The following is a 12247-nucleotide window of genomic DNA, read 5'->3' on the forward strand; positions in this document are numbered from 1 at the left end:
AGGTTTACGATTTCAGTTATCGTTTTAGATATTGGTGGTTCAAGGTTTAGGTGGGTAGTATCTGCGTGGGCGATAAAATGGTTTTTTGGGATCCCTCCTGGTGGATCTTCTTGCAGAAGAAGGGACCTCGGTAGTCACTGTTGATAATTGACGCAGGGTCTCATTGTGGTCTTTCAATTGAGCCACTGCGTCTTGTATCTTGTCACCGAATAGACTGTCACCAGTGCATGGTAAATCGGCAACTCTGTTTTGGATTTCAGGTCTCAAAGTCAGATGCTTTCACAGCCAGGCCCACCTCCTGGAGCTGATTCCCATTGCCGACAAGCGAGAGCCTGTTTCAAAGGAGTCGTAAGCAGCATGAACCTCATGTTTCCCAGCCTCAAGGCCTTTCTATAGTATGACGTTGAGACTATAGAAACATAGAAACATAGAAATGACGGCAGAAGAAGACCAAACGGCCCATCAAGTCTGCCCAGCAAGCTACACTCTTTATCCATTTTTTTCCCTTTTTCTCTCTCCCACCTGTTACTATTGGCTTCCAGTACCCTCCAGCCCTAATTCCCCTCCACCCTACCACCAATTTAGAGAGCAGCTCTGTATCTGCATCCAAGTGACATCCAGCTCAATAGGGGTAGCAACCGCTGTAACAAGCAGGCCACCCCCTTGCCCCATACTCTTACCCACCCCTGTTTTTATTTTTTTGTTTGTTTATTTATTTATTTATTTATTTATTTTTTGGAGATAGCAGCCCTCCATCCTTCCGCTCCGTGAAGGTGGAACACCAACTACTGGCCACTGGCATCCCGCTCCGTGAATGCCTCTGTGGCTACTGCCGCTCCGGGCAGTGTTTGAATGCCGCTGTGGCTACTGCCGCTCCGTGCAGTGTTTTGCTGCCTCCACTTTATTCACGCCCTCTAGACTTGATGGATCCACAGTGTTTATCCCACGCCCCTTTGAAGTCGTTCACAGTTTTAGACTTCACCACTTCCTCTGGAAGGGCATTCCAGGCATCCACCACCCTTTCCATGAAGAAATACTTCCTGACATTGGTTCTTAGTCTTCCTCCCTGGAGCCTCAGCTCGTGACCTCTGGTTCTGCTGATTTTTTTCTGACAGAAAAGGTTTGTTGTTGTCTTTGGATCATTAAAGTTTTTCAAGTATCTGAAAGTCTGAATCATATCACCCCTGCTCCTCCTTTCCTCCAGGGAGTACATATTTAGATTCTTCAATCTCTCCTCGTATGTCATCCTATGAAGACCCTCCACCTTCCTGGTCGCCCTTCTCTGTACCGCTTCCATCTTGTCCTTGTCTCTTTGTAGATACGGTCTCCAGAACTGAACACAGTACTCCAGGTGAGGCCTCACCAAGGACTATCTTGCTGTTGTTGGGGAAGAGAGTCAGCTACTGCCTGAACCTGCTTCCAGAGATTCCTTTGATACTGTGTCATGTAAAATTGGTATGCAGCTATGCATGACACTAGCATAGAGCCCTGAAATACCTTGCAACCCAAAATATCAAGGAATTTATGGTCTTTGCCAGGAGGTGTTGAAGAGTGAGTTTGCAGTCTTCTGGCCTTCTTCTGTGCGGACTCAACTACCACCGACTGATGGGGCAGTTTTGGCTTTTGGAATCCAGGAATATGTTGGACCAGATAAGTTGCATCTGTCCTCTTATTCGCTGGCTGAATAGCACAAGGACGCTCCCAGAGACGATGTTGGAGATCCACTAGCACTTCGTGGGCAGGGATAGCCATAACTTCTTTCGGAGCATCAACAAATTGAAGAACTTCCAATGTTTTATGGTGTGTCCCCTCCTCTGTAATCAGGTCAAATGGGGATTGTCTCTGACATCTCCCTTACAAAATTAGCAAAGGAGAGATCTTCTGGGAGAGATTTTCTCCTTTCTTCCGGAGGAGATAGTTCTGATAAGATTTCCTCCGTGGATGTGTCTGTGTCAACATCTTCCCATGTGTCAGAAAAGGTCTCTAGTCGAGATCCTGAGGAAGGGAAGAAGGTTGATACTGTAGGAAGTGTTGACACCGATGGAACCTTCAATAGCCTCGATGGAAGATGCGGTGGCACAGAGGTGGGTTTCAGTGTCACCAAAGGCATTGAGGGGAAATGTGGGCCTCTTGATCCAGAGAGCCCTGATGGACCAGGCATTGGTACCGGCATCGGTGGAATCGGTGTTGAAAGGGGACTGGAGTCCGTGCCTTCATCTTCTGAGGAACCTGGAATGGGAATCAGGGCTTTCAGAGACTTTGCGGGTTGCTTTGGCATTGGTGGCCCAGGTTGTGTCAGAAAGGAACCGATGAGTGTATCCAGTCTGGTTAGCAATGGTGCAAATATCGATGGCTCTTGTGTCGGTGTGGGGGCTGGCATGGATGGCTGTAGGTCTCGGAAAGCATCAAGCACTGCCTGGCAGACAAAACCGTCCAGTTCCTCCCTGAAAGCTGGAGTAGATATCGCAGCTACAGGGAGCGGCAGGCTAGGCGCTACTGGCACCGCCACAGGGACTTGTGGGGGCTCAGTACCCGGCACCGATATCAATGGGGATCGCCTTGGCTTCTCGGATGGAGAGGGGATTAAAGGCTCCTCTACCCGTGTCATTTTCGCAATTGACTCGATAGCCATCGAGGCCGATGTGGTGTCTGTGCCGGCAACGGGAGTAGACTCGCGTCTGTGCCAGTGTCAGTGCTTCCCTCTGTGCTCAGTCCGGTCTTTCTCCCGCACCGAGAAAGATGATACGGATGCCTTAGATAGAGTCAGTGATGGATGTCACCGCTGCCCTGGTGCTCCCAGCGAGGTTTGATGACTAATTTTATTTATTTATTTTATTTATTTATTTAGAGTTTTTATATACCGGCAATCATGAAAACATATCTTGCTGGTTTACATAAAACGGGAGTGCATTATAAACATAAAACTAGAACTGTGGAGACCGAAGGTACAGTTACATTTAACAGGGGTAGCCGAACTTGGAGAAGGAAGAAGAGAGGAAAGAATAGAAATAGTTAAACAATATACAAATTAAATGTTGCATACAAATTAAATGTTATATACAAAAGGCATGGTGTTTTAGGAGTCATTGGGTTGTGTCATTGGGTTGTGTCCGGAAAAGCTTGCTTGAATAACTAAGTCTTAAGTTTTTTCCTAAAAGTTAGGAGGCAGGGCTCCTGTCTGAGATCTGTAGGAATGGAATTCCACAGAAGAGGGTCAGCTGTGGAGGTGGCACGATCTCTTAGGGTAATGTGTCTGGTCGTTTTCACTGGGGGAACTTGGAGGGAGCCTCTGTAAACATCTCTGGTAGGTCTAGTTGAATTATATACTTGGAGAGGGATTTGAAGATCGAGGGTGGTGAGTTGATGTATAGTTTTGTAGGTGACAGTTATGGCTTTGTACATGATGCGGAAGTATACGGGTAACCAATGAAGCTCTTTCAGGATGGGGGATATGTGGTCTCTTTTCCTTGCGCCTGTCAGTATTCGGGCTGCTGAATTTTGAACAATCTGTAGTGGTTTGGAGTAGGATGAAGGTAGACCTTGCAATAGGGAATTGCAATAGTCTAATTTCGAAAAAATTACTGCTTGGATGATCGTTCTGAAGTCATGAGCATGGAAAAGAGGTCTTATCCTTTTCAGGACATAGAGTTTATAGAAGCAGTCTTTGGTTGTTTTGTTGATGTGTGCCTTGAAGTTTAGCCGGTTGTCTATTATCACTCCTAGGTCTCTAGCTTGTGTGGTAGGTAGATTGGTAGGAAGAGTACTGTTGGAGGTGTTGTTCTCAAGAGAGATGAGTAGGATTTCAGTCTTGGAGGAATTTAAGATGAGGTGTAGGCTGTTGAGTAGTAGTTTGATTTTTTGGTGGCATGGTTCCCAGTAGTCAAGAGTATTAGAGTATGTGTCTTTGATGGGGATGATGATTTGAATATCATCTGCGTATAGGAAAAACTTTAGATTGAGGTCGGTGAGAAGTTGGCAGAGAGGAAGAAGGTAAATACTGAATAGAGTCGGAGATAATGAGATAATTTCTCATTTTTTCTCATAATTTCTCGGAGATAATTTCTTCGATGCTCCTGCCGGTGACAATTGGGTGTACGTTGATGGAGTCAACTTGATTTTAAACAGGGTCTCCATCTTGTCAAGGCAAGCCTGCCTACCCTTCAGAGTCATCTGGGCACATCTTGGGCAGTGAGAAACATCGTGTGATGAGCCAAGGCACAGCACACAGACATCATGTGGGTCAGTAATCGACATGGTACGGGGGCACTCTGGACATTTTCTGAAACCTATTGCCATGATGGCAGAGGTTGAGGCCCAAAATCAGTCGATGGCATGCAGACACTGAAAGGGGCAGGAACCGAACGGGGACAGCGAATGTTTACTCACCGAGCGATAAAAACAATATCACGATGGGAGACCCCTATGAGGGAACTTTTTACTGAAGTAATCTTCAAGTTTTTTCCGTGAGGAAAATTTTGTGAGAAAGTTCTCACAGAGCTCCTAACCAAGAGGCAAACTGCAGCATGGAAAAAAAAAAAAGAGACTGAAGGGAAACCCCTGTGGCTACATAGATAATGGCTTGCTCGGTGTGCCAGTCAAAAGTTCTAGAAACTTTGACAGAAAAGTTTTCCAAGATAGGGCTCTGTCCAGTGACATCACCCACATGTGAGAACTACCATCCTGCTTGTACTGGGAGAAGCAAATCTCCTGGACCGGATGGTATGCAACCCAGGGTTCTGAAGGAACTAAAAAATGAAATTTCAGATCTATTAGTTAAAATTTGTAACCTATGATTAAAATCATCCATTGTACCTGAAGACGAGGGTAGCAAATATAACCTCAATATTTAAAAAGGGCTCCAGGGGCGATCCGGGAAACTATAGACCAGTGAGCCTGACTTTCGTGATAGGAAAACCAGTGGAAACTATTCTAAAGTTCAAAATCACATTGCATATAGAAAGACATGGTTTAATAGATAACAGTCAATATGGATTTACCCAAGGCAAGTCTTGCCTCACAAATCTGCTTCATTTTTTTGAAGGGGATTAATAAACATGTGGATAAAGATGAGCCAGCAGATGTAGTGTATTTGGATTTTCAAAAAGCGTTTGACAAAGTCTCTCATGAGAGGCTTTTAAGAAAACTAAAAGGTCATGGGACAGGTGTCCTTTCATAGATTACAAGCTGGCTAAAAGGTAGGAAACAGAGAGTAGGATTAAATGGTTAATTTTCTCAGTGGAAAAGGGTAAACAGTGGCATGCCTAAGGGATCTGTACTTGGACTGGTGCTTTTCAATATATTTATAAATGATCTGGAAAGGAATATGCTGAGTGAGGTTATCAAATTTGCAGATGAGAAAATTATTCAGCGGATTGTGATAAATTGCAAGAGGACCTTGCGAGACTGGAAGATTGGGCATCCATATGGCAGATGAAATTTAATGTGGATAAGTGCAAGATGATTTATATAGGAAAAAAAATCCATGCTGTAGTTACACGATGTTAGGTTCCGTATTAGGAGCTATCAACCAGGAAAAAGATCTAGGCATCATTATCGGCTCAGTGTGCCCCCCTGTATACAATGGGAAAAATGCTTTATTTTTAATTGGAAAACATTGGCACCCACCAGACTGAATAATGATGTAGCGTTTATGTGATTATTCATTCCTGGATATGAGATCAATTGCCTCATGTATGTATTGTGGATTGTGATCATACAGCTATTGTGTAGACACAAGTGCATATAGTAGGGTATTTGTGAGCTGTCATGGTTGTGAAGTGTTCTCTAATTTTGAATTTTTAGGTACATAGATACTTAAAGTAATTTGGAATTTTTTATTATGGGAGGGCAAATGTGATGGGTTAGTCTGTATAGTGGTAGTACATTGGGTGTAATGGCGGCTGTCGATTGCATCGACTGCTGACATGCAGCAGTATGTGTTATTCTTGTAATATAAGAAGGTGGTTGTTTTGAAGTGGCAGGTGTGCTTGTCCAGTGGTGGCGTGGTCTATGTTTATTGATTGATCATATCTGCTTTACGCAGTAGCACTTATTCACTTGGTAGTTTTTAGTTTTCCCATGTAAGAATATGGGAGGAGTAGTATGTTGGGCATGCCAGCAAAGTAATATGTCACGTTTAGCAATGGTCGCTCATTGGCTGGATTAACTCAATATAGTAGCATGAGTCAGTTCGAAATGTTTTGGTAACGTCATCATGAAAGACGGCGGCGCTATGTGGGTTTGATGAAGAGAATTTATACATGGTGGCATTCGGTCTGGTGATTTGCAATCTTTGTAAGTATTTATTTCAAAGAATTGGTAATGCTTGTGGTTTAGACGTGTTAAAAACATTTTTTCATGTGTTTTAACAGCTTCTAAGGAGAGGTGTAGATTTGGTGCCATTTTACTACAGCAGTTTGATCACATCTTTTTGTCTACATAAAGAAATCTTGTGGTAATTGTTTCTTTAATACAATTTATTATATTTGGTGGGGTTAGGATTTGGTAATTTATATTAGTTTGCTTTGGTCAATATAGGTGTGTACATTTCCCTTGAGGAAGCTCGAATGGATGAAACTAGGGTCCCTTGTAAGGAACAGAAACCTGGCAATAGAAATTGGAGAGAGGAATACATCTTTGGGTCACCACAAAGTGAACAAATTTGAGAGAAGTCATCTTCGGGTTGTTATACATACAGAGATAGTTACATCCACGTCTCTAATCGTCATAAGAGTTGAGAAAACCTTTAGATTGTTTCAAAGTGAATGGAGATTTGGGAGAAGAGAAAGCTTCAGGGTGACATAAAAATGGTAAAGAGTTACATTTTTAGTTATCATTAGAACTTTAAGAATAGAAGTTTGGAAGAAGAAATGTTTTGGGGCTGTTATAAAGAATAGAAATTTGGGAGAAGAAGCACAATATTTCAGTGCAGATGTTATTTTCTTTGTAATGACAATTTGAAAAGATGTGAGGTTGTGCTTAGAAGAAGGGTGAATATATCCATGTGATTTAAAACATTTTTTGTAAATGATGTAATTTTGATATGTATATTATTGTATCTTTTAAAAAACTGATATATATATAGTGTTTTTAAATCATGAATGTGGAGCAATTGTGTTTTTAGATATAAGTTTTACATTTTCTATGAAGCTGTAGTAATAAAAGTGTTTGTAGACGTTTTGTATGAATGTAGTGAATTTCTTGACTGTCATTCAGTGGATTCTTATGTAGTTTTTTTATTCTGTTAACCATATCAATTTTTCAGATTATTTGCAAAGGCTACCACATATGCTACCATGTAGAAGACCAAGATTCAATTCCCAGGGTCAGACATCCATTACCTGGGTCCACTGGGAAAGTAGAGAAGAGTGAGCTCTGGTCATCATGTGACATCTGGTGGCAGAACTTAAGGCACACATATGCAGGGTTTCAGAGGGAAGCAAGGTATGCGGCCCCTCCCAAAAAATGTTGCTGCAATGATTAGGCTAAACAAGTTGGGAAGGAGATATAAAACAGGAGAAAAACTTGGGTAGATGTGAATGAAGGTTCACAACACTGCAGCCCAGTGGAAGCTGAACACACCAAAATCTAGATAAGAAAGAAGTAGGCTTTCCCCTTTTCACCAGTAACACCCCCCCCCCCCCCCAAAAAAAAAACAAAAACCCACATTTTTTCAGAGATAATGTTTTAAACAGTACATATATTTATGAATATATGTATATATGTATATATGTACTGTTTCGTTGTGTTTTTGTCAAAAACACAACGAAAGAATGCTTTCACAAACTACACGTATTGAAAAAGCTGAAACCTCTCCTCCATTTTCAGGACTTTAGAACAGTCCTCCAAACAATTCTGTTCTCAAAAATCGATTATTGCAACTCTCTGCTAATTGGCCTACCAGCTATCACAACCAAACCACTCAAATGTTGCAGAACTCAGCTGCCAGGATTCTTTTTTTTTTCCATTAATACTTTTATTAGATTTTTATCAATTCAACATTAATAAAACATAGGTATTCAGGATTACACCGAATTAAAGGAAATCACATATTCCGTAAATAATTTGACAAGGTCAAAGAACCTGAACTAGTCCACACTATTTTGGGGAGCGTTATAACAAGCAAAATTTCTTTACATAAAATTACACTTCTTGAGAGAAACTTAAATTTGCTTTTCATCAAACCTCAGCAATTCTCTAGTCTATCCTGGTGTCTGTTCTTTGTCTCTAAGGAAAGTTTCCAAATGAGTGGGATCATAGAAAACAAATTTATTTCCCTGCATTGTAATACAACATTTACAGGGAAATTTAAGGAAATATAATCCTCCTAGGGATAATACCCTCTCCTTTAACACCAAGAAATGTTTTCTTCGCATTTGGGTGCTTCTCGCTACATCCGGAAATATCTGGATTTTTTTCCCACAATACAGGAAATCTTTGTTTTTAAAGTACTTTTGAAGCACCTCATTTTTATCTATTTCACTATTAAAGGTAACCAAAAGAGTAGCCCTTGTAGGGATGTCATCAATTGATGCCTCCAAAAATGATGTCAAGTTTGGGCTATTACTTTGTATTATATCTAATCCTTCTTCAGGACTTAAAGCACTAACTTTAGATCTAGGTATATAAAAAATTTTTGAAAATATCATTTCTTTATAAGTAGTAATTTGTAGCACTTCATTTAAATACTTCCTCAGTAACTCAGTGGGCGATAAAAGCCTGGTGATGGGAAAATTTAAGAATCGAAGATTCTTAGATCTCAGAGCATTTTCCATGCCTTCAAGCTGTCTAGACATCACCAGACTATCCTTAATAAAGGATGTATTTGTAACTTGTAAATTCACCACTTGTGTACTAACCACATTATAATTACTTTCAATAGTATTTAAACGGTTAGAATGATCTTGAAGAGTATTTTTTGTCTCTATATTGAGAGACATAAATTGTGACATCGCCTGAGCTAGTAACCTCTCCATATTTTTCACTGATTTCCAGACATCTATCAACGTCACATTTTTTAAATCAGGTAAATCAACATCAACACTTAAGGTTTCCAAATTTTCTAAAGGAGTAGCTGCTGCCACTGGCCTTTCTGTATCTCCAGTAGCAGCCGCTAAATCCTTATTTTGAGGAATATCATTTATTAGAGATAATGCACTCATATTGCTTAAATCTCTCACGATATTACTAGAGTCTTGACTTTGAGGAGATGAATGGTGGCCGGGACTCTGAATTGAGCCTGAAGAAAAAGATACTTCCGGGTTAGGAATTGAAAAGTCAGAGTCTGTCCTTCTTACTATATGTGAATCCATAGGGCCTCTTACCACCGATGTTGCAGGTTGCGAAGGAAAGACTTTTATTTTCCTCTTCCTACCCATATATAACAAAAATACGGTAAGGATGGTAAATTCTCCGCAAGGAGCGCGCCCCTTAGGCGCGCTCCTTTGGCTGCGCGCCGCAGGCCCCTGGTTATATCCGGTTTCACTCACGGTCAGGTGGTTTCTCAGGGGGGCGTGTCTCAACTCGTTCCAAAGGAAAGGTTCAGCGTTGTTTTTCTCAGGCTCGCAGCAGTCCCACTGGCCGATTCCCTCCAGCGGAGGGGAACTCTCTCCAGGTACACTCCCTTAGAGCCAGCCGCAGGCCCCTGGTTATATCCGGTTTCACTCACGGTCAGGTGGTTTCTCAGGGGGGCGTGTCTCAACTCGTTCCAAAGGAAAAGTTCAGCGTTGTTTTTCTCAGGCTCGCAGCAGTCCCACTGGCCGATTCCCTCCAGCGGGGGGGAACTCTCTCCAGGTACACTCCCCCAGCTGCCAGGATTCTAACTAACTCTAGGAGAGATGAACACATCACACCTATTCTAAAAAACCTTCACTGGCTCCCTATTAAATATAGAATCATTTTTAAAGTACTAACCATAACCCACAAGACCATTCATTCCCAAACTTCGTTAGATCTAAGCGACCCACTTCGTCCCCACGCATCTCTAAGACCTATCAGATCCAGCTACTTAGGCACTTTATATGCACCTCCAGCCAAGTCACTTCTTAAGAAACGAGCTCTCTCAACTGCTAGCCCTACTCTATGGAACGCCCTCCCCACGGACCTTCGTCTAGAAACATGTAGTCGAACGTTCAGAAAGAAGCTAAAAACTTGGCTTTTTACAAAAGCCTTCACTTAAAGGTCTCTCCCTAGGGTTGATTCACTCATTTCATACCCCATCACATTAGAACTATGACGCCGTAGCCAGTAATTCTCCTGTTTGGCTCCTTACTTCAATCTTCACCCATGTTTACTAAGTCAGTTGTAATTCAGACTTTGTTGATTGTTATTACAAATAATAAATAAATAAACAATGTTAATTTTAATCCTAAATCGTCTTCAGCTCTATCTGTAATTTCTCAGCGTTAGCTGTAATTTCTCATGATGTTAGACCTGTTATTTGTACCCTCATGTTTGATATAATGTTCGATTGTTCGATGTAATTTCCAACTTTGGTTTTATGTAAACCGACGTGATATGTACCAGTACACGAACATCGGTATATAAAAGCTTTTAAATAAAATAAATAAATGAATTGTATATGAAAACACTTTTACATACCCATCACTTTTCTTTAATAGATAGCCTCTCTTCTCACTACCATACTCCTTGTTGCCTTGAAGCTGATGCATACTATATCCTCCTTGCTTGCTCTGGGAATCCTAAGAAGCAGTAAAATGAAGTAAAATATAAATGAATAAAATAAAATATTAAAAATCAAACAGTATTTACTAATTTGGGTCTTTGGAGTTTTGCTTTATTATTCCCATTTGCTAACTTTTAACTATGGATTACATAGTTAAAAGTTTAGAAATCCACAATATCTTCATCTTCAAAACACTAGGCACTATAAAACCATATTTTTCCTTATTCTATCTATATACACACACATATACACATATCAGGCCAAGCAGCTGCTTGCACTCAGAGCAACAGGCCCAAGGTTTCTGGCTGTCCTGTTGCATGAGATTTTTACTCTGTGCAACCTCTCCTCTGTCCCTTACCTTCTCAACCTCCCTGGCCCCCATCACCACCACAACCCCCTTGTCTGTCAGATTCCACTCTGAATGCGGTAGTGGGAAGAATGCGCTCCCTGTGGATCCTAGGTCCTCAGTCAGATCATAAATGTAGTAAAGGTGAATGGCCTGCATTCCTCATCCATCCCGAGCTCACACAACTTCTCATCCTCTTCTGGTGCATTTGCATCATCAACACCCTAGCCAACCAGGAGCACATGCTGCAAGTATGCGTGGACTAGGACATTTGGGAGATTTTGAGGCACTACTTGGCTTACAATGCCCATGCAGCCAGATTCACCTGGAAGTACAATGGCATCAACTTGGACATGGAGAAGAAGCTGTAAGAGAATGGGATCCCAGATGAGAATCATGAGTTCTATGAGCTTAGGATGGATGAGAAACAGTACATGCAGGCCATTCACCTTTACTATAATGATGCATAGGAGGCACAGGAGTCACAGAGAACACATGCTTCCCACTACTGCACTCAGATTGGAATCCGACAAGGACAGCGATATGGGGGAGGGGGTGAGAAGGGAAAGGACAGAGAAAATAGATTACAGGGATCTTACTACAAGCTGAGAGTGAGAATCTCATGCAGCAGGACTCATGGAAAACTTGGACCTGTCACTCTGAGTGCAAGCAGCTGCTTGGCCTGATAATATGTGGATACATTTTCACACTACACACACAATCATGTTTATCCAAAATTCTACAATGGCACAAATCATGGAAAGGGAAATAGGGAAAGAAAACCATTAATGAACAGCATAGTTTGAATGCCACTGAAAGAAGAGAGGTGATACTGAGCTAAAAAAAAGTAACATTATAGAGAGGCAAGAAAGGAAAAATTACAGTATTGAAAAAGAAAGGAAAGCGATTCCTGTCTCCCTGTCATCCAACACACCGAATGGAAAGATCATATTACATCCACTCTACATACTACTAGAAATCAAAAGAACATTAGAATAGTCAATATACAGAAAAGGCTAGGATGCAAGAACTGGTCCAAGAATAAGACATTTATTCAAAATCTAATGTTCTAATCTCTGAAGGATTTTTTTCACCAGGGTAAATGAATAGAGTGAGCTTAAATACCTTAAACTATTGAGAAAATCCAGTTATCTACAGTATTTCATATGTTGTAAAATTATTCTAAAAACAATGACAAATGCAGTGACAGTGTGATG

At 41.3% G+C, this 12247-nt stretch overlaps 1 protein-coding gene across 10 annotated transcripts in view; it reads right to left on the minus strand.

The window, feature by feature from the left end:
* Window positions 1–12247, minus strand: part of ASAP1 (ArfGAP with SH3 domain, ankyrin repeat and PH domain 1) — a 975348-nt gene that overhangs the window by 531735 nt on the left and 431366 nt on the right. For all 10 annotated transcript variants that reach the window (XM_029592039.1, XM_029592032.1, XM_029592035.1 and 7 more), the window contains one exon: window positions 10600–10700. In XM_029592039.1, the coding sequence (XP_029447899.1) occupies window positions 10600–10700 (101 nt within the window). The remainder of the gene's footprint in view (window positions 1–10599; window positions 10701–12247) is intronic.

Source organism: Rhinatrema bivittatum, chromosome 2, assembly GCF_901001135.1.
Source record: "Rhinatrema bivittatum chromosome 2, aRhiBiv1.1, whole genome shotgun sequence".
NCBI lineage: Eukaryota > Metazoa > Chordata > Amphibia > Gymnophiona > Rhinatrematidae > Rhinatrema > Rhinatrema bivittatum.